Below are 21,941 nucleotides of genomic sequence, written 5' to 3'. Positions count from 1 at the left end.
ATTTACAGGGGAGATAAGAGTTTTTGTCATGTGACGCCACCTGCGGGTTGCGGTTAAGGATGGAGAACCGCCGCTGCTGAATGTGGATACTCCCAGAGCTGATGGTAGTGGCAGCTGTGATGGTAGGTCCTCCGCAGGTAGGGCTGTGCCTGGGAGATGTAGTGGGGCATTAATGGCGACCACACCAGGTTGTCTTTTAAACAGTCTCTACTCACTGTGGACCCAGGGGTGTTGGTTCAGGTCCCTTGGAGTATCAGTGACAATGTACTGACCCAGGTTGCTCTGTCCCCGGCACTCTCTGTAGATTGAGTTCCCGTAGCGTGGAGCGTTTCGGGGCCCCGACTGTCCCTTTTGGGGTACAGTCTCCTCCGTACGGCAGGCAGTGCGGACCCTGCGGGGAGGTAAGTGTCCGAACCCCGATCCTAGTTTACTGCTGATGCCCCCGGATTATTTGGTTTTGTGAAGTACGTGAAGGTGTCCTTACCGGGCAGGTATTTGCCAAACAGTGTAAAACTTGCACTTGACCTAGGGCCCTGTGCCCCGTTCGTGCTCCAGTCCCTGCGGTATCTCGGTACCCGACCTGGCGACCTCTCTCCTGTGCCCCCGGGTCACCGTTACATGGACCCAGCTCTGGCACCTCTCCTGTGTGCTCTCGACTCTCTGCTGACTACTGACCCCTCCCACCAGGCTGGCTAAACCCAGGGACTCGTTCCCATGGAGACCATCTCCTTACGTGGTTAACCCTCTATGCCCAGTGTGGAGAGAACTAGGATTTTAGTTGTGTGTTGGTGGAATTGGCACTGGTACTCCAGGTCCCAGGGGGTAGGTCCTGCATCCCCAAGAGGATGCAGTTCCCTGTAGTGCCCTGAGGGTCTCAGGGGCGCTACATATAAATCTCGGCGCATAGGTGTGGAACCTATCTAGGGTGGTGAGGGAAGCCAGGGGCCAGCTGTAGGTTTGGTCATGGGTCACCATCTCCCCTTTCCCTAGACACAGGGTTTACCTTAACTTCCCTTTCGCTTGGTACGGTACTTCCCTGTACCTACGGTGACAAGGGCCCCTGTGTGAAACCGACCCTATACAGTCCAATGGATTTTTATAAATCACCTTTTAGAGGTAGATGTGGAACCCTTTACCTGTTGGGCCCTGCTATGCATCTGACGTCATCTTCAGCCATCTTCACTCTGCGCGCCCGCTCAGTACCAACCTGTCACTGTTAGTTACTGTGTCTGATGTACCTTATTTTTTAATTATAAGACGCACTTTTCATCCCAAAAATTTGGGAGGACAATAAGGGGTGCATCTTATAATCCAAATGCACCTTACCGGGAGGTAGTGGAGAGGGGTAGCAGGAGGTAATTGCAATGCTGAGGCTTGCAGGGCGCTGTGCTGCAGGCTGCTGTGCTGCAAGCAGTGAGGCAGCAGCATCCTGAAGATGTTGGCGGTGTGGGTTTCAAATAATGGCTCCCGGAGTTGGCGCATGCGCAGAATGAGCTTTAGGGCGGCGTTATACGGTATGATATATAGTGCGATATGTCGTCGGGGTCACGTCGTTCGTGACGCACATCCGGCATCGTTAGAGATGTCATACCGTGTGACACCTCCGAGCAACTGTTAACGAGCAAAAATACTCACCTTACCGTTGCTCGTTGACACGTCGTTCATTTCCATAATGTCGTTCCTCCTTCTGCGCGCCAGTTGTTCGTCGTTCCCGAGGCAGCACACATCGCTGCGTGTGACACCCCGGGAACGACTAACAACAGCTTACCTGCGTCCGCCGGTAATGAGGAAGGAAGGAGGTGGGCGGGATGTTACATCCCGCTCATCTCCGCCCCTCCGCTTCTATTGGCCGGCTGCCGTGTGACGTCGCTATGACGTTGAACGTCCCTCCCCCTTCAGGAAGAGGATGTTCGCCGCCCACAGTGACGTCGCTAGGGAGGTAAGTGCGTGTGACGGGGGGTTAACGACTTTGTGCGACACTGGCAATGCACAAACGACGGGGGCGGTCGCACAATAAATCGTTGCGTGTAACGCTGTCCTTAGGCTCAAGCTCTCATCTGTACATGCGACGTTCCAGCCCATTGATCTTCCAGCAGTGGGACTTAAGGAAAATAGCGCCCTGAGGCAGCGCGTGCGCAGTTGAGATCTCGGCTTGTCATTGATCCGATAGCTCCATCTGCGCACACGCCGACTCTGGGCTCATTTCTTTAAAGCCCGCACCTCCGACAGTTTCTAGAAGTTGCCTGCCACACAGCATCTGGGACACTCGCTGGCTGCTCAGCCCAGAGCATTGACCTGCTACACCACTGCCCCTGTCTCCTGTGACCCCACTCCACCACCGCTGCCACAATTACCCCCTAACCTCCCAAGTAAGACATCACTGGATTGTAAGATGGACCCCATTTTTTTTTCTCTACATTTGGTGTGCGTCTTATAAACCGGAAAATACGGTATGTATTATATCTGTTATCCCTCTGCACATGAACAGCAAAACAGAGTAAATAGTGTTTAACTATCCTGCAGGCTAGACTATGGATGTCCGGGTGGACCACTCTGATCTCTGCACTGATGTTCTAAAATGTCAGTGCAGCACAGGCAGCTTTCACCATGTTGTGCAGCTGTGGAGGAGGGAAGCAGACCCCCCGAGAGAAGATAAGCTTGGCTTATTACCTCTCCATTTCTGTATACACAGCGCCGGACTAGCCCTGTATATATACATTAGGATTCACTTACCCTGCTTCCATCTCCGGACCCAGTGAACATGAGATCACGGGGTACAGGGAGGGAACAGGATCTGCCGGACCAGAGGAAACACAGATAGCCAGTGGCGTAACTAGAGTCTAATGGGTCCTGGTGCAGAGTTTGAGCCTGACCCCCCCCCCATATGTTCGTCAGATGTATGGGCCATTGTAGCATTCTAAATCCTATAAATGCATACAAGTTGCCTCCCCTCCCCCTTCATTGTGTCGTAACATCCCCCAACCTGTAATAATGTCACCCATCCTGGGCCGCTTCCTGGTAAATGTTTTGCCCATCCTTGTAAATATGTCTCCTATCCTGGTATATAGCCCCCTCGACCTGGTATATAGTCCTCCATCCTGGTATATCGCCCCCTCATCCTGGTATATAGCTCCCTCATCCTGGTATATAGCCCCCTCATCCTGGTATATAGCCCCCTGATCCTGGTATATAGCCCCCTCATCCTGGTATATAGCCCTCTCATCCTGGTATATAGCTCTCTCATCCTGGTATATAGCCCCCTCATCCTGGTATATAGCCCCCTCATCCTGGTATATAGCCCCCTCATCCTGGTATATAGCCCTCTCATCCTGATATATAGCCCTCTCATCCTGGTATATAGCCCTCTCATCCTGGTATATAGCCCCCTCATCCTGGTATATAGCCCCCTCATCCTGGTATATAGCCCCCCCATCCTGGTATATAGCCCCCTCATCCTGGTATATAGCCCCCCCATCCTGGTATATAGCCCCCTCATCCTGGTATATAGCCCCCTCATCCTGGTATATAGCCCCCTCATCCTGGTATATAGCTCTCCATCTGTCGATCAGTCATTGTTGATTGGCTGCAGCAATCACGTGACAGCCTCACTTTCTGGCTCTGTTGAGCTGTGTTAGATCACACCCCTTCCATAATCTCTACCCCCTTTTTCAGACATTTATAATAGACGGTATATAAAAAATGACAAAAGTATTTTTATGAAACTATATTATCATGTGTGAGTTCTGGTAAAAAAAAAAAAAAAATGTTGTCAGTCCATGATATTGGTGCAGAAGTGAAGGCTGGTTGTGGTAACAGGGCCGATCCTCCGAAATACGACAAAACCGCGCCAATTTTTCAGAAGAATCCGCCTTTACTGAAATCCCACCCACAAATGGGCGTTACCCGATGAATTGGGGCGTTTCTAGGCCGGGGGAGTGGCTACAGTCCGACTACGCGGCATCACGTGACTTATGTCACGTACTTGTGTTTCATCCACCGACAGAGGGCGCTTTTGTGTACTCATTCCGTTTGGTTTCACTTTCACACACATCAGGTCACGTGAGTGGGTTGCGTTGGTTTACGGCAGAGTGGCTGTCGCTGGAGTTGAGCCTGGAATGTATGGGCGCCATCCAGGTTAGTGGGCGTGACCGGATTTGTTGGTGGGCGTGGCGTTGTTTCCTCCGGTCCCCTGTCTATAATTATGCACCGCGGCCTTACCTCCACACCCCGCCTCTATTATAGACAACTCTATGATCACGTGGACTTATAACACTTATTTCGTCTAGAAACGTCCGGCTGCATTTCGAACACGCCCCTACACGTGACAGCAGTGACGTCATACCTGGAAGAAGCCCATACAGTCTAGCATCTATCCTGTCGCTGGAGTCACCAGGTGCAGTCAGTGTTGTGTCGCTGTGTGACTGACGTGCCCGTGTGTATAGGACGGTAGCCCCTCCATACTGTGCTATCACGTGACGGCGGCTCCTCACTATAGTCTGTGTGTAACAACCTGTCCTGCTGTGTCCTGTCCAGTGCGCATGTGCCAGTCCTGTAACTATCATCCCTCACAGCCGGAGCGTACCCCGTATACCCCCCCCCCTCACTGTGCTACAACCGGAGCGTACCCCGTACACCCCCCCCCCTCTCACTGTACTACAGCCGGAGCGTACCCCGTATACCCCCCTCACTGTGCTACAGCCGAAGCGTACCCCGTATACCCCCTCACTGTGCTACAACCGGAGCGTACCCCGTATACCCCCCCCTCACTGTGCTACAACCGGAGCGTACCCCGTACACCCCCCCCCTCTCACTGTACTACAGCCGGAGCGTACCCCGTATACCCCCCTCACTGTGCTACAGCCGAAGCGTACCCTGTATACCCCCTCACTGTGCTACAGCCGAAGCGTACCCCGTATACCCCCTCACTGTGCTACAACCGGAGCGTACCCCGTATACCCCCCCCTCACTGTGCTACAACCGGAGCGTACCCCGTATACCCCCCCTCACTGTACTACAGCCGGAGCGTACCCCGTATACCCCCCTCATTGTGCTACAGCCGAAGCGTACCCCGTATACCCCCCTCACTGTGCTACAACCGGAGCGTACCCCGTATACCCCCCCCCCCTCTCACTGTACTACAGCCGGAGCGTACCCCGTATACCCCCCCTCACTGTGCTACAGCCGGAGCGTACCCCGTATCCCCGCTCACTGTGCTACAGCCGGAGCGTACCCCGTATCCCTGCTCACTGTGCTACAGCCGGAGCGTACCCCGTATCCCCCCTCACTGTGCTACAGCCGGAGCGTACCCCGTATCCCCCCTCGCTGTGCTACAGCCGGAGCGTACCCCGTATCCCCCCCTCACTGTGCTACAGCCGGAGCGTACCCCGTATACCCCCCTCACTGTGCTACAGCCGGAGCGTACCCCGTATACCCCCCTCACTGTGCTACAGCCGGAGCGTACCCCGTATACCCCCCTCACTGTGCTACAGCCGGAGCGTACCCCGTATACCCCCCTCACTGTGCTACAGCCGAAACGTACCCCGTATACCCCCCTCACTGTGCTACAGCCGAAACGTACCCCGTATACCCCCCTCACTGTGCTACAGCCGGAGCGTACCCCGTATCCCCCCTCACTGTGCTACAGCCGGAGCGTACCCCGTATCCCCCCTCACTGTGCTACAGCCAGAGCGTACCCCGTATACCCCCCCTCACTGTGCTACAGCCGAAGCGTACCCCGTATACCCCCCTCACTGTGCTACAGCCGAAGCGTACCCCATATACCCCCCTCACTGTGCTACAGCCGGAGCGTACCCCGTATACCCCCTTCAGTGTGCTACATCCGGAGCGTACCCCGTATACCCCCTTCAGTGTGCTACATCCGGAGCGTACCCCGTATAACCCCCTCACTGTGCTACAGCCGAAGCGCACCCCGTATACCCCCCTCACTGTGCTACAGCCGGAGCGTACCCCGTATCCCCCCTCACTGTGCTACAGCCGGAGCGTACCCCGTATCCCTGCTCACTGTGCTACAGCCGGAGCGTACCCCGTTTCCCCCCTCGCTGTGCTACAGCCGGAGCGTACCCCGTATCCCCCCTCGCTGTGCTACAGCCGGAGCGTACCCCGTATCCCCCCTCGCTGTGCTACAGCCGGAGCGTACCCCGTATACCCCCCTCACTGTGCTACAGCCGGAGCGTACCCCGTATACCCCCCTCACTGTGCTACAGCCGGAGCGTACCCCGTATACCCCCTTCACTGTGCTACATCCGGAGCGTACCCCGTATACCCCCTTCACTGTGCTACAGCCGAAACCTACCCCGTATCCCCCCCTCACTGTGCTACAGCCGGAGCGTACCCCGTATCCCCCCTCACTGTGCTACAGCCAGAGCGTACCCCGTATACCCCCCCTCACGGTGCTACAGCCGAAGCGTACCCCGTATACCCCCCTCACTGTGCTACAGCCGAAGCGTACCCCATATACCCCCCTCACTGTGCTACAGCCGGAGCGTACCCCGTATACCCCCTCACTGTGCTACAGCCGGAGCGTACCCCGTATACCCCCTCACTGTGCTACAGCCGAAGCGTACCCCATATACCCCCCTCACTGTGCTACAGCCGGAGCGTACCCCGTATACCCCCTCACTGTGCTACAGCCGGAGCGTACCCCGTATACCCCCTTCAGTGTGCTACATCCGGAGCGTACCCCGTATAACCCCCTCACTGTGCTACAGCCGAAGCGCACCCCGTATACCCCCCTCACTGTGCTACAGCCGGAGCGTACCCCGTATCCCCCCTCACTGTGCTACAGCCGGAGCGTACCCCGTATCCCTGCTCACTGTGCTACAGCCGGAGCGTACCCCGTTTCCCCCCTCACTGTGCTACAGCCGGAGCGTACCCCGTATCCCCCCTCGCTGTGCTACAGCCGGAGCGTACCCGTATACCCCCCTAATTGTGCTACAACTGGAGCGTACCCCGTATACCCCCCTCACTGTGCTACAGCCGGAGCGTACCCCGTATACCCCCTTCAGTGTGCTACATCCGGAGCGTACCCCGTATACCCCCTTCAGTGTGCTACATCCGGAGCGTACCCCGTATAACCCCCTCACTGTGCTACAGCCGAAGCGCACCCCGTATACCCCCCTCACTGTGCTACAGCCGGAGCGTACCCCGTATCCCCCCTCACTGTGCTACAGCCGGAGCGTACCCCGTATCCCTGCTCACTGTGCTACAGCCGGAGCGTACCCAGTTTCCCCCCTCACTGTGCTACAGCCGGAGCGTACCCCGTATCCCCCCTCGCTGTGCTACAGCCGGAGCGTACCCCGTATCCCCCCTCGCTGTGCTACAGCCGGAGCGTACCCCGTATACCCCCCTCACTGTGCTACAGCCGGAGCGTACCCCGTATACCCCCCTCACTGTGCTACAGCCGGAGCGTACCCCGTATACCCCCTTCACTGTGCTACAGCCGAAACGTACCCCGTATCCCCCCCTCACTGTGCTACAGCCGGAGCGTACCCCGTATCCCCCCTCACTGTGCTACAGCCAGAGCGTACCCCGTATACCCCCCCTCACTGTGCTACAGCCGAAGCGTACCCCATATACCCCCCTCACTGTGCTACAGCCGGAGCGTACCCCGTATACCCCCTCACTGTGCTACAGCCGGAGCGTACCCCGTATACCCCCTTCAGTGTGCTACATCCGGAGCGTACCCCGTATAACCCCCTCACTGTGCTACAGCCGGAGCGTACCCCGTATACCCCCCTCACTGTGCTACAGCCGGAGCGTACCCCGTATACCCCCTTCACTGTGCTACATCCGGAGCGTACCCCGTATACCCCCTTCACTGTGCTACAGCCGAAACGTACCCCGTATCCCCCCTCACTGTGCTACAGCCGGAGCGTACCCCGTATCCCCCCCTCACTGTGCTACAGCCAGAGCGTACCCCGTATACCCCCCCTTACTGTGCTACAGCCGAAGCGTACCCCGTATACCCCCCCTCACTGTGCTACAGCCGAAGCGTACCCCATATACCCCCCTCACTGTGCTACAGCCGGAGCGTACCCCGTATACCCCCTCACTGTGCTACAGCCGGAGCGTACCCCGTATACCCCCTTCAGTGTGCTACATCCGGAGCGTACCCCGTATAACCCCCTCACTGTGCTACAGCCGAAGCGCACCCCGTATACCCCCCTCACTGTGCTACAGCCGGAGCGTACCCCGTATCCCCCCTCACTGTGCTACAGCCGGAGCGTACCCCGTATCCCTGCTCACTGTGCTACAGCCGGAGCGTACCCCGTTTCCCCCCTCACTGTGCTACAGCCGGAGCGTACCCCGTATCCCCCCTCGCTGTGCTACAGCCGGAGCGTACCCCGTATACCCCCTCACTGTGCTACAGCCGGAGCGTACCCCGTATACCCCCTTCAGTGTGCTACATCCGGAGCGTACCCCGTATAACCCCCTCACTGTGCTACAGCCGAAGCGCACCCCGTATACCCCCCTCACTGTGCTACAGCCGGAGCGTACCCCGTATCCCCCCTCACTGTGCTACAGCCGGAGCGTACCCCGTATCCCTGCTCACTGTGCTACAGCCGGAGCGTACCCCGTTTCCCCCCTCACTGTGCTACAGCCGGAGCGTACCCCGTATCCCCCCTCGCTGTGCTACAGCCGGAGCGTACCCGTATACCCCCCTAATTGTGCTACAACTGGAGCGTACCCCGTATACCCCCCTCACTGTACTACAGCCGGAGCATACCCCGTATACCCCCCTCACTGTGCTACAGCCGAAACGTACCCCGTATACCCCCCTCACTGTGCTACAGCCGGAGCGTATCCCGTATACCCCCTTCACTGTGCTACAGCCGAAATGTACCCCGTATCCCCCCTCACTGTGCTACAGCCGGAGCGTACCCCGTATACCCCCCTCACTGTGCTACAGCCGAAGCGTACCCTGTATACCCCCCTCACTGTGCTACAGCCGGAGCATACCCTGTATACCCCCCTCACTGTGCTACAGCCGGAGCGTACCCCGTATCCCCCCCTCACTGTGCTACATCCGGAGCGTACCCCGTATCCCCCTCACTGTGCTACAGCCAGAGAGTATCCCGTATACCCCCCTCACTGTGCTACAGCCGGAGCGTACCCTGTATACCCCCCTCACTGTGCTACAGCCGGAGCGTACCCCGTATACCCCCTCACTGTGCTACAGCTGGAGCGTACACCGTATACCCCCCTCACTGTGCTGTGATCTGTACTTTGTCCTAAGGTGTGTATTTACTTTTACTTTATCCCTCCGGTCGTTTGTTCTCATTTTTTTTCCTCTTCTTTCTCGTTTGCAGGATGATTATAAACTTTTGCCCACAATGTGGGAAGAAAGCAGAGGACGACTTCATCTACTGCCCGTATTGTGGAATAAAATTCCAAAGAGAAAAAGCTGCGGATTCTGAGACTGGATCAGAGGACGACTGTGGCGTGCAGCCAGGTAGAGACGACTGTGGCGTGCAGCCAGGTAGAGACGACTGTGGCGTGCAGCCAGGTAGAGACGACTGTGGCGTGCAGCCAGGTAGAGACGACTGTGGCGTGCAGCCAGGTAGAGACGACTGTGGCGTGCAGCCAGGTAGAGACGACTGCGGCGTGCAGTACAGTTTTACATTTGCAGTCATTGGTGTTCCATGGCATTGAGCTGCCGGAAGCAGAGGGGTCTGTACTTCTATAATGCACCATTTTCTTGAATAGTTGGGGTCCCTGAAGTTTGGGAACTGTCACTTCAACCTTAAAGGGGTCTAAGGGGTAACATTTCTCCTTGTGGAGAGTGACATGTCTAGCATGCCAGTGTAAGGTAGCTTATAAGCCATGCAGTAACATTTCTTTTTGTGGAGAGTGACATGCCAGTGTAAGGAGGCTTATTTGCCATGCAGTAACATTTCTTTTTGTGGAGAGTGACATGCCAGTGTAATGAGGCTTATAAGCCATGCAGTGCTCTTCTGGGAAAAAAAACATACAACTCGAGGATGAAGACTTGTACTCTAGCAGAACGTTTTGGAAGTCGCAATCCTAAAAATCAATATCGACAATATAACAAGCCTTGCCATATGACTTAGGATAAAAGCCAAGTCAGGAAAAAAATCAAAGTTAATAAGATGCCTCATCTTTTATCATTGATATACAAGATATGCACTTAACATTTAATATCCAAATTGCCTCTTCAGAGAGGAATAGGACCTGAACTCTAGCGCTACCTATTGGAAGGAGCAATCCTAATAGTCCCTTTAACAAGCCTTGCCATATGAGTTCGGATAAAAGCCAAACCAGAATTTCAATTTGTAGACACAGTGTTTTGGAGTGTTGCCCCTCATCAGTGCAAAGCAAGAGACCTGTTTTGGATGTAGGAGAGACTTTTAATTGGGATCTAAAGGGTAACGTTTCGCTTTGTGCAGTGTACCCTGGCATGTCAAACATGTCACTCTCCACAAGGAGAAACGTCACCCCTTAGACCCTAGCCAGAAGCGTCTCATACATCCAAATCAGATTTCTTGCGTAGCACTAAGGAGAGGCAACACCCAATCTGCAAACTCTGGTTTAGCTTTTATCCTAAGTCCTATGTCAAGGTTTGTTAAACTGACTTTTAGGATTGCCTCTTACAATAGGTGGCGCTAAAGTTCACATCTTCTCCCTCTCTGAAGAGGCAAATTGCATATTAAACCTTACAGGCATATCTTGTATGACATCAAAGATAAAAGTTGAGGCATCTTTTTGACTTTGATTTTTTTCTGATTTGGCTTTTATCCTAAGTCATGTGGCAAGGCTTGTTAAATTGTTGATATTGATTTTCTTTAGAATTGCTACTTCCAAAAAGTGGTGCTAGAGTTCTCATCCTCCCTGAAGAGGCAGTTTGCATGTCAATTTCCCAGAGGAGCATTGCATGGCTTATAAGCCTCCTTACACATCTTTTTGATTTTTTTTTTTTTCTTAGCTCTTATTATCTACATTTTTGTTTCCTTACAGGTCACAAGGCACCAGTCAAATTTCCTACAGAAGGTACATCTTTCCAGAATGAAGAAAGCTGCGACCCTTCAGATAAAGTATCACAAAGCAGGGTGTTGCCCTGTTGTTCTCCTAAAGCTCGTAAGCGTTGCGTCTTTCATTATTTGTAACTCTTTGTAATATGCGTTAAAGGGAACCTGTCACCAGATTTGGGGCCTATAAGCTGCGGCCACCACCAGTGGGCTCTTATATACAGTATTCTAACATGCTGTATATAAGAGCCCAGGCCACTGTGTAGAATGTAAAAATCACTTTATAATACCTAAGGGGCGGTGTTGTGCGGTGCAGACCGGTTGGATGGGTGTCTCCGTTCTTCGGGTCCGGCTCCTCTTTCGACCATTTTTGTCGTCCTTCTTCTGACGCCTGGGTGCATGACACGTCCTACGTCATACACCCTCGCCGGCATTGAGGTCCTGCACAGGCGCACTACAATACTTTGATCTGCCCTGAGCCACTCACGATATTTCCAACATTTGCTGCATCTTCTTGAACTTCTTTAAGACCTTTTTTTTTAATATTTATTTATTTATTTTTTTAATTTATTTATTTTTGAGCTTTCAAGTTCTAAACTATTGTATTAGCCGTAACATGCAAGGACCCAGAGGGGAGGATACTGCAGTGTGTGACTGTAATATATATTGGTAGCTTAGAATAAGTCACCGCACCATCACATTATTGCCCGGACATGGTAGATCTGGGAAGTGGATGATGGACAGGGGACTGCCCGGACATGGTAGATCTGGGAAGTGGATGATGGACAGGGGACCGCCCGGACATAGTGGATCTGGAAAGTGGATGATGGACAGGGGACTGCCCGGACATGGTGGATGATGGACAGGGGACTGCCCGACATGGTGGATCTGGAAAGTGGATGATGGACAGGGGACTGCCCGGACATGGTGGATCTGGAAAGTGGATGATGGACAGGGGACCGCCCGGACATGGTGGATGATGAACAGGGGACTGCCCGGACATGGTGGATGATGGACAGGGGACTGCCCGGACATGGTGGATGATGGACAGGGGACTGCCCGACATGGTGGATCTGGAAAGTGGATGATGGACAGGGGACTGCCCGGACATGGTGAATCTGGAAAGTGGATGATGGACAGGGGACTGCCCGGACATGGTGAATCTGGAAAGTGGATGATGGACAGGGGACTGCTCGGACATGGTGGATGATGGACAGGGGACTGCCCGGACATGGTGAATCTGGAAAGTGGATGATGGACAGGGGACAGCCCAGAAATGGTGGATCTGGAAAGTGGATGATGGACAGGGGACTGCCCGGACATGGTGGATCTGGAAAGTGGATGATGGACAGGGGACTGCCCGGTTATGGTGGATCTGGAAATTGGATGATGGACAGGGGACTGCCCGGACATGGTGGATCTGGAAATGAATGATGGACAGGGGACTGCCCGGACATGGTGGATCTGGAAATGAATGATGGACGGGGACTAGTCAGGAATATGAAGTACCTTCGATGTTTACCCTGGTAACTGTGTGATATAATCATCCACGAGAAGAAAAACACTGAGACAAATTCTTATTTTAAATTTATTTATTAGCATTAGGCAGTGAACCAAAAATTATAATAATAATTTAATTGTATTAAAATTTCTCAAAAAGGGTTGTTCAGTATTAGAAAAGTATCGCTGACTTCTTCCCTATATTAGGCTGAGTTCACACTTTGCGTATTTGGTGCGGATTTTACAACTGGATTAATAAAATTAAATCTGCAGTGTTTATGCATAGGGGAAAAAAAGTCATCCATATTTTATGCCAGGCCGGCAGATTACCCTGCAAGATTTAAGGATCCATATTGCAATAAATATGTAAAATCCGCTACAGAAATTGGCATGCTGTAAATAAAATAAAAATGAAAAGGCATAGAAAAGCGAATTTCCATATGGATTCTGCCCCACACAGACTGGAATGGGGGTGAGAGTCAGATAAACTCACCCACTTTCCTGGGGCGGAAAAATGAGTTGTGTAAAATCTGCATCAAACATGCAAGGTGTGAACTCCTAACGCCTAAAAGAGCGGAAATAAATAAATAAAATATATTTCCAACATTTGCTCCATCTTCTCGAACTTTAGAATATGTCACCGCAACATTACATTATTGCCTGGACATGGCAGAGCTTGGAAGTGGATAATTGACAGGGGACTGCCTGGAGACGGTGGGTCTGGAAAGTGGATGATGGACAGGGGACTGCCCGGACATTGTGGATCTGGAAAGTGGATGATGGACAGCGGACTGCCCGGACATAGCGGATCTGGAAAGTGGATGATGGACAGGGGACTGCCCGGACATAGTGGATGATGGACAGGGGACTGCCCGGACATAGTGGATGATGGACAGGGGACTGCCCGGACATAGTGGATGATGGACAGGGGACTGCCCGGACATAGTGGATGATGGACAGGGGACTGCCCGGACATAGTGGATCAGGGAAATGGATGATGGACAGGGGACTACCCGGACATAGCGGATGATGGACAGGGGACTGCCCGGACATTGTGGATCTGGAAAGTGGATGATGGACAGGGGACTGCCCGGACATAGCGGATCTGGAAAGTGGATGATGGACAGGGGACTGCCCGGACATAGTGGATGATGGACAGGGGACTGCCCGGACATAGTGGATGATGGACAGGGGACTGCCCGGACATAGTGGATGATGGACAGGGGACTGCCCGGACATAGTGGATGATGGACAGGGGACTGCCCGGACATAGTGGATCAGGGAAATGGATGATGGACAGGGGACTACCCGGACATAGCGGATGATGGACAGGGGACTGCCCGGACATTGTGGATCTGGAAAGTGGATGATGGACAGGGGACTGCCCGGACATAGCGGATCTGGAAAGTGGATGATGGACAGGGGACTGCCCGGACATAGTGGATGATGGACAGGGGACTGCCCGGACTTAGTGGATCAGGGAAGTGGATGATGGACAGGGGACTACCCGGACATAGCGGATGATGGACAGGGGACTGCCCGGACATTGTGGATCTGGAAAGTGGATGATGGACAGGGGACTGCCCGGACATAGTGGATGATGGACAGGGGACTGCCCGGACTTAGTGGATCAGGGAAGTGGATGATGGACAGGGGACTACCCGGACATAGCGGATGATGGACAGGGGACTGCCCGGACATTGTGGATCTGGAAAGTGGATGATGAACAGGGGACTGCTTGGACATTGTGGATCTGGAAAGTGGATGATGGACAGGGGACTGTCTATAGGTTATTTTAGGCTGAGTTCACACTTTGCGTATTTGGTGTGGATTTTACAACTGGATTAATAAAATTAAATCTGCAGTGTTTATGCAGCCAGAACTTCAGAAGAATGCGCAGCCACGCCCTTATATGGAATGTTGACGTGTCACAATGCAGCCTGGGAAAGAGGCAGACACAGACAGGGAAAGAGGCAGACACAGACAGGGAAAGAGGCAGACACAGACAGGGAAAGAGACTGACAGGGAAAGAGACTGACAGGGAAAGAGACTGACAGGGAAAGATGGAAAGAGAGGTTAAGAGACAGAGACAGACACAGGGAAAGAGACAGACACAGGGAAAGAGACAGACACAGGGAAAGAGAGGGAAAGAGACAGACAGGGAAAGAGACAGACAGAAATATATACAAAGGGGGAAACAGACAGGAATGTAATTATATCTATTTGTTTTGTGGTGTTTGTGTGCAGAATACATTTTTGTTAATACATTCTATTTTGTTAACAGCAGTTATTAACCCGGGCGAAGCCGGGTAGTACAGCCAGTAAATAAAAGACAACAATGTTTTTCCGATACTGATCGCCCCCTTTTGTTGTATGTCTTTGGAGTGTGGGAGGAAACCGGAGATCCCGGAGGAAACCCACGCAAACACGGGAAGAACATACAAACTCCTTGCAGAGGACCCCAGCGCTGCAAAGCCCCAGTGCTGACCACTGAGCCACCGTGCCGCCCATACTGCCTGCATGATGCTGCTGCACATGCAATACAATTTACAATCTAGGAATATCGGCCTTACCTCTTAATGACATTATGACAAAAAAGCAGGACAAATAGATATGAAAAAAAAAATATCTGCGAAGAAGCATCTTTACGAGAAAATGGGTCAAAAATATCGTAGATGGATGATAAACGGAAAAACTGTGTCTGGTCATTAAGAGGTTAAGGCTCACAATGTACATAATTTACACTTAACTACTAATTATCTGTAGTGAACCAGCTCTGTCTGTGTATGAGAGTCCATGTCATATGATGTCAGTCTGTGAGCGTCCATGTGCTGTCACGTCAGTCTGTGAGCTTCCATGTGCTGTCACGTCAGTCTGTGAGCTTCCATGTGCTGTCACGTCAGTCTGTGAGTGTCTATGTCGTGTGACGTCAGTGTATGAGCATCCATGTAGTGTGACGTCCGTCCGCGTCTGTTCTGCAATGTTTAAGGTATGTTCATACTGTCTTCTTTTTTTTCCCGCCCCTAATACCGTCGGGGATGAAGCGCTCGGGAATATTTTTTTTGCTTTTTATTAGCATTTTCCCATTTTATCCATTGGATTTAAAAAGATGTCAGAGAAATGGTAATAAAAAGCAAAAAAAAAAATCCGGTAAAAAAGGGGATAAAGATTATTATGAACAAGCGAGCGTTCGTTCACGACATCTTTGCACGCACACTGGCGATCACTGATTGAGCAACCAAAACCCTCGTTTGTAGGGTGAAATGATTTTGTGCAGCAAAAAAGCTCTTCATCGTTCACGGGGGTGCATCGTCCTGTGTAAACAGAAGTTGCACTGCCGAGAACAATGGCGGCCTAAGCGATCTTTTACCGATCATTAAGGGCGTATTGTCTTAATCTTGGGATATGGTAAGGTTTGTTACACCAGTTTCGGTGTAACTCCAACATGCCCCTCGTCAGAACAGAGGCGTAAACAACGCTAGTATTGATGAATCGGGGCCCCGCTACAAATAATATATGTATATGTGCAATAATATTAATATATATATATATATATATATACATATAGCTATATATATGTGTGTATATAATGTATATGTATATGTGTAATATATATATATATATATATATATATATATATATGAACATGTGTTATATATATATATATATACAGTATGTGTATATATACACAGTATGTGTATATATACACAGTATATGTGTATATATACCCAGTATATGTGTATATATACCCAGTATATGTGTATATATACCCAGTATATGTGTATATATACCCAGTATATGTGTATATATACCCAGTATATGTGTGTATATATACCCAGTATATGTGTGTATATATACACAGTATATATGTGTGTATATATACACAGTATATATGTGTGTATATATACACAGTATATATGTGTGTATATATACACAGTATATATGTGTGTATATATACACAGTATATATGTGTGTATATATACACAGTATATATGTGTGTATATATACACAGTATATATGTGTGTATATATACACAGTATATATGTGTGTATATATACACAGTATATATGTGTGTATATATACACAGTATATATGTGTGTATATATACACAGTATATATGTGTGTATATATACACAGTATATATGTGTGTATATATACACAGTATATATATGTGTGTGTATATATACACAGTATATATGTGTGTGTATATATACACAGTATATATGTGTGTGTATATATACACAGTATATATGTGTGTGTATATATACACAGTATATATGTGTGTGTATATATACACAGTATATATGTGTGTGTATATATACACAGTATATATGTGTGTGTATATATACACAGTATATATGTGTGTGTATATATACACAGTATATATGTGTGTGTATATATACACAGTATATATGTGTGTGTATATATACACAGTATATATGTGTGTGTATATATACACAGTATATATGTGTGTGTATATATACACAGTATATATGTGTGTGTATATATACACAGTATATATGTGTGTGTATATATACACAGTATATATGTGTGTGTATATATACACAGTATATATGTGTGTGTATATATACACAGTATATATGTGTGTGTATATATACACAGTATATATGTGTGTGTATATATATACACAGTATATATGTGTGTGTATATATATACACAGTATATATGTGTGTGTATATATATACACAGTATATATGTGTGTGTATATATATACACAGTATATATGTGTGTGTGTATATATATACACAGTATATATGTGTGTGTGTATATATATACACAGTATATATGTGTGTGTGTATATATACACAGTATATATGTGTGTGTATATATATACACAGTATATATGTGTGTGTGTATATATACACAGTATATATGTGTGTGTGTATATATATACACAGTATATATGTGTGTGTATATATATACACAGTATATATGTGTGTGTGTATATATATACACAGTATATATGTGTGTGTGTATATATACACAGTATATATGTGTGTGTGTATATATACACAGTATATATGTGTGTGTATATATATACACAGTATATATGTGTGTGTATATATATACACAGTATATATGTGTGTGTATATATATACACAGTATATATGTGTGTGTATATATATACACAGTATATATGTGTGTGTATATATATACACAGTATATATGTGTGTGTATATATATACACAGTATATATGTGTGTGTATATATATACACAGTATATATGTGTGTGTATATATATATACACAGTATATATGTGTGTGTATATATATATATATATATAATACAATAGGATGAAAAATACGGGCCGCTGATACCTTTTTCACTCGTTTTGTGTTTTCGGCAGAAAAATGCCCGTAAAAAGTTGTCAAAAAAATGGTCAAAACACGTTACTCAAAAACGGAAAAAGTGTCGATCACAGCACTTCAGGAAATGAAAAAAAAATTCAGACACCGAGAAAACGCAAGAAATAAGTGATCATCCATTTAAAAAATGGATGATTTTCCCTTAAGGGAAAAGACACAATGTGCTCACCCTCCCGTAGTGTTGTGCTTCGTCTTGTGATGGTCTTGAGGATTCAGATGGAGACTCTTCGTGGCCCACTCACTAACGGGGACTGAAAACAGAGAATTTTTATTAGTAGACATGAAAAACTAGTGTTATTAACACCAAAACCCCCTAACAATAGTAATAGAGACCCCTCCATACCTACCTGCTGGTGTCATCCTCATTGTTTTGTGAGTTTTATACAAGAATGGAAAGGTCCAGAAAACAAATCGACGCCTCTGTAAGAAAGATTACTTATATCAAAACAAAATTAACAGATTCAGTGAAGAAAGAAGTGAAGGGAGGAGAGAGATGGAGGAGGAACGCTCGTACAACCGGGAGAGATGGAGGAGGAACGATCGTACAACCGGGAGAGATGGAGGAGGAACGATCGTACAACCGGGAGAGATGGAGGAGGAACGATCATACAACCGGGAGAGATGGAGGAGGAGCGATCATACAACCGGGAGAGATGGAGGAGGAACGCTCGTACAACCGGGAGAGATGGAGGAGGAATGATCATACAACCGGGAGAGATGAAGGAGGAACGATCATACAACCAAGAGAGATGGAGGAGGAACGATCATACAACCGGGAGAGCTGGAAGAGGAACGATGGTACAACCGGGAGAGATTTAGGAGGAACGATCGTACAACCGGGAAAGATGGAAGAGGAACGATCGTACAACCAGGAGAGCTGGAGGAGGAATGATCATATAAGCGGGAGAGATGGAGGAGGAACGCTCGTACAACCGGGAGAGATGGAGGAGGAATGATCATACAACCGGGAGAGATGAAGGAGGAACGATCATACAACCAAGAGAGATGGAGGAGGAACGATCATACAACCGGGAGAGATGGAAGAGGAACGATCATACAACCGGGAGAGCTGGAAGAGGAACGATCATTCAACCGGGAGAGATGGAGGAGGAACGTTCATACAACCGGGAGAGATGGAGGAGGAACGATCGTACAACCCGGAGAGATGGAGGAGGAACGATCATATAACCGGGAGAGATGGAGGAGGAACGATCATTCAACCGGGAGAGATGGAGGAGGAACGTTCATACAACCGGGAGAGATTTAGGAGGAACGATCGTACAACCGGGAAAGATGGAAGAGGAACGATCGTACAACCAGGAGAGCTGGAGGAGGAATGATCATATAAGCGGGAGAGATGGAGGAGGAACGATCGTACAACCGGGAGAGATGAAGGAGGAGCGATCGTACAACCGACAGAGATGAAAGAGGAATGATCATATAAGCAGGAGAGATGGAGGTGGAATGATGGTATAACCGGTAGAGATGGAGGAGTAACAATGATACAACCGGGAGAGATGGAGGAGGAACGATCATATAACCGGGAGAGATGGTGGAGAAACGATGGTACAACCGGGAGAGATGAAAGAGGAATGATCATATAAGCGGGAGAGATGGAGGTGGAATGATGGTATAACCGGTAGAGATGGAGGAGTAACAATGATACAACCGGGAGAGATGGAGGAGGAACGATCATATAACCGGGAGAGATGGTGGAGAAACGATGGTACAACCGGGAGAGATGGAGGAAGAACGATCATATAACCGGGAGAGATGGTGGAGAAACGATGGTACAACCGGGATGGAGGAGGTGACGCTGTCGTACATACCTTTTGGGAGCCTTTTAGGCTAGAGTCACACTAGCATATGGCATCCAATGCAACCATCTGATATGATATGCCAATGACCGAGGTCATATGAGTGTGTTCTGATCTTGTGATCAGATCACTGCAGAGGAGGAGCTCCTCCATAGGCAGCCTGTACGTAAATCGCACTGCACCGATAAGCAGTCCGATGTATCTTACGCACTCACATTGTGACTCTAACCTTACCACAAATTATCTCCATGTTCGTCCTCTGTGTCAGTGTGAATATGCAGATCTGACCGCGTGTGACGTTCTTATGGAACTATGTCATTGTGATGTCGTAGCATAGAACGTTTGGATCCTCGTGATGTCCTAGAAGGCAGTGATGTCATCACACCTTTTGATGTCACGTGGTCTTTTGATTTGATAGCATCATATGGGGAATAAAAGACAAGTAAAGAAATCTAGTTAAATATCTTGAAAATAAAGAAATATACCCCCCTATAAAAAAAAAAAACTATATCCACTCTCATAGAAAAGAAAAAAGTGCACAAAGAACCAAAAAACAGATGACTCCAGTGGCCTCCCCCCACGATGAACCCTCAGCCCCCAAGTGTAAATGGCTCAGTGACTAAGGTATCAGGAGGACCCCTAACAAACGCCCTCTCCGTCTCCAAAGGGTCAACATCTTCCACCAGTATTGTTACCTTTTTCATAAAAAAATACCAGCAAGAATAATAAGTGGTGTAACTTTAGATGTGAGGCTCAATAGGGAGTGGTTCTCAAAGTTAGATAGAGTCATTCATTGTTTGTGGCCATTTACACAATACCAGGGGCCAGCAGCAATATCTATCCCTGATATCCTGTATTTTATGGTCACCACCACAGCACCCCATATATAGAAGGATTTTTGTGTACTCACCGTAAAATCTCTTTCTCTGAGTCTTCATTGGGGGACACAGGACCATGGGTTATGCTGCTGTCACTAGGAGGCTGACACTAAGTAGACAGAAAAAGTTAGCTCCTCCCCAGCAGTATACACCCTGAGCCGGAGGCGGACTCAAATCAGTTTAGTGCACAAGCAGTAGGAGGAGAACCAAACAATCCTAGATAAGACAAGGTAAAAACTATAACCAATTAGTCGTGCGACCAGTGGCCTGGAAATATGGACACTGAGGCAACAGTCAAGTAATATGTAACAAAAAGACACAAATAGGGTGGGTGCTGTGTCCCCCAATGAAGACTCAGAGAAAGAGATTTTACGGTGAGTACACAAAAATCCTTCTTTCTCTATCGTTTCATTGGGGGACACAGGACCATGGGACGTCCAAAAGCAGTCCCTAGGTGGGAAGAGAACCATCACCGGAGATAGGTAGGAAACTGCTTCCTCCTGTCGGGCTTGACCCAGACCTACAACCCTACCTTGTTACAGGTGTGCTACTGCCGCCCGCAAACCCCACGCCAAGACTGGCCTCCGCCGAAGCTTGGGTGTGAACCTGGTAGAAACCAGTAAAGGTATGCCGACTAGACCAGGTGGTGGCCCGGCTGACATGGTTGGTCAACGTCTGAAGTCCAATCATTCAAGGGGGTCCCCTTGGATGGTAGAATGCGGCGGAGGTCCGTTGTTCATGCGCTAGGCTTCACCTATGGCGGAATGGATCCATGTGGCAACCCTGGCCCTGGGCGCCGGCATGCGCCTCCTGGAACCGGGTGGAAGGATGAACTGACTGTCGGTGTAAACCGAAAAGTGCGGTCCTGAAGACATAAACGACAGAGCTCGTACCAGCTCAGGAATAAACCAGGCTCCTTTCAGGCTGAGAGAAGAGACTAGGACCAAACCCGAAACCCAATTTCCTTATCTGGCAGGAACGGCGAGCTGCCTTGGACAGAAAAGGAGGGTTGTGGCCGGAGCACCCCCTTGTCCTGCTGTAGGACTCGGAAAAAAAGGGGGGAAAAATGACAAGAGAGGGCTGTCCGCCCTGATGCCCCTTGTAAAAGAGAGAAGGCCACGAGGAGCCCACCTATCAAAACAGGTGGGAGCAGGAAGAACTCGGAAAGGTCCAAACCGGGTGCCTTGACGCAAACCCATCGCTAGATTCAGATCCCACGTTTCTAGTGGACGGCGATGCCGCCGAGCCAGATGGACGCTTCTCTGAGCGAAAGCCTTGATCGTGGGACGAGAAGTGAGAGGTCTCTGAAACCGAAAAGACCGAGTCGACACCTGGCCCTTAGAGGGACGCGCG

At 49.5% G+C, this 21,941-nt stretch overlaps 1 protein-coding gene across 2 annotated transcripts in view; it reads left to right on the top strand.

Moving 5' to 3' along the window:
- Nucleotides 1-4,023: 4,023 nt before the first annotated feature.
- The window catches only part of VRK3 (VRK serine/threonine kinase 3), a 99,764-nt gene continuing 81,846 nt past the window's right edge, over nt 4,024-21,941 (top strand). The window contains exons 1-4 of one of the 2 annotated variants that reach the window (XM_075325973.1): nt 4,024-4,134; nt 4,287-4,393; nt 9,330-9,472; nt 10,996-11,115. In XM_075325973.1, coding sequence (XP_075182088.1) covers nt 9,331-9,472; nt 10,996-11,115 — 262 coding nt within the window. In that variant the 5' untranslated portion in view covers nt 4,024-4,134; nt 4,287-4,393; nt 9,330. The remainder of the gene's footprint in view (nt 4,135-4,286; nt 4,394-9,329; nt 9,473-10,995; nt 11,116-21,941) is intronic. The other variant, XM_075325972.1, reaches the window with a different exon arrangement.

Source organism: Anomaloglossus baeobatrachus, chromosome 10 (assembly GCF_048569485.1).
Source record: "Anomaloglossus baeobatrachus isolate aAnoBae1 chromosome 10, aAnoBae1.hap1, whole genome shotgun sequence".
Classification (NCBI taxonomy): domain Eukaryota; kingdom Metazoa; phylum Chordata; class Amphibia; order Anura; family Aromobatidae; genus Anomaloglossus; species Anomaloglossus baeobatrachus.
Note: the sequence above shows the minus strand (reverse complement) of the source record. Positions and strands in the feature narration are given on the sequence as shown.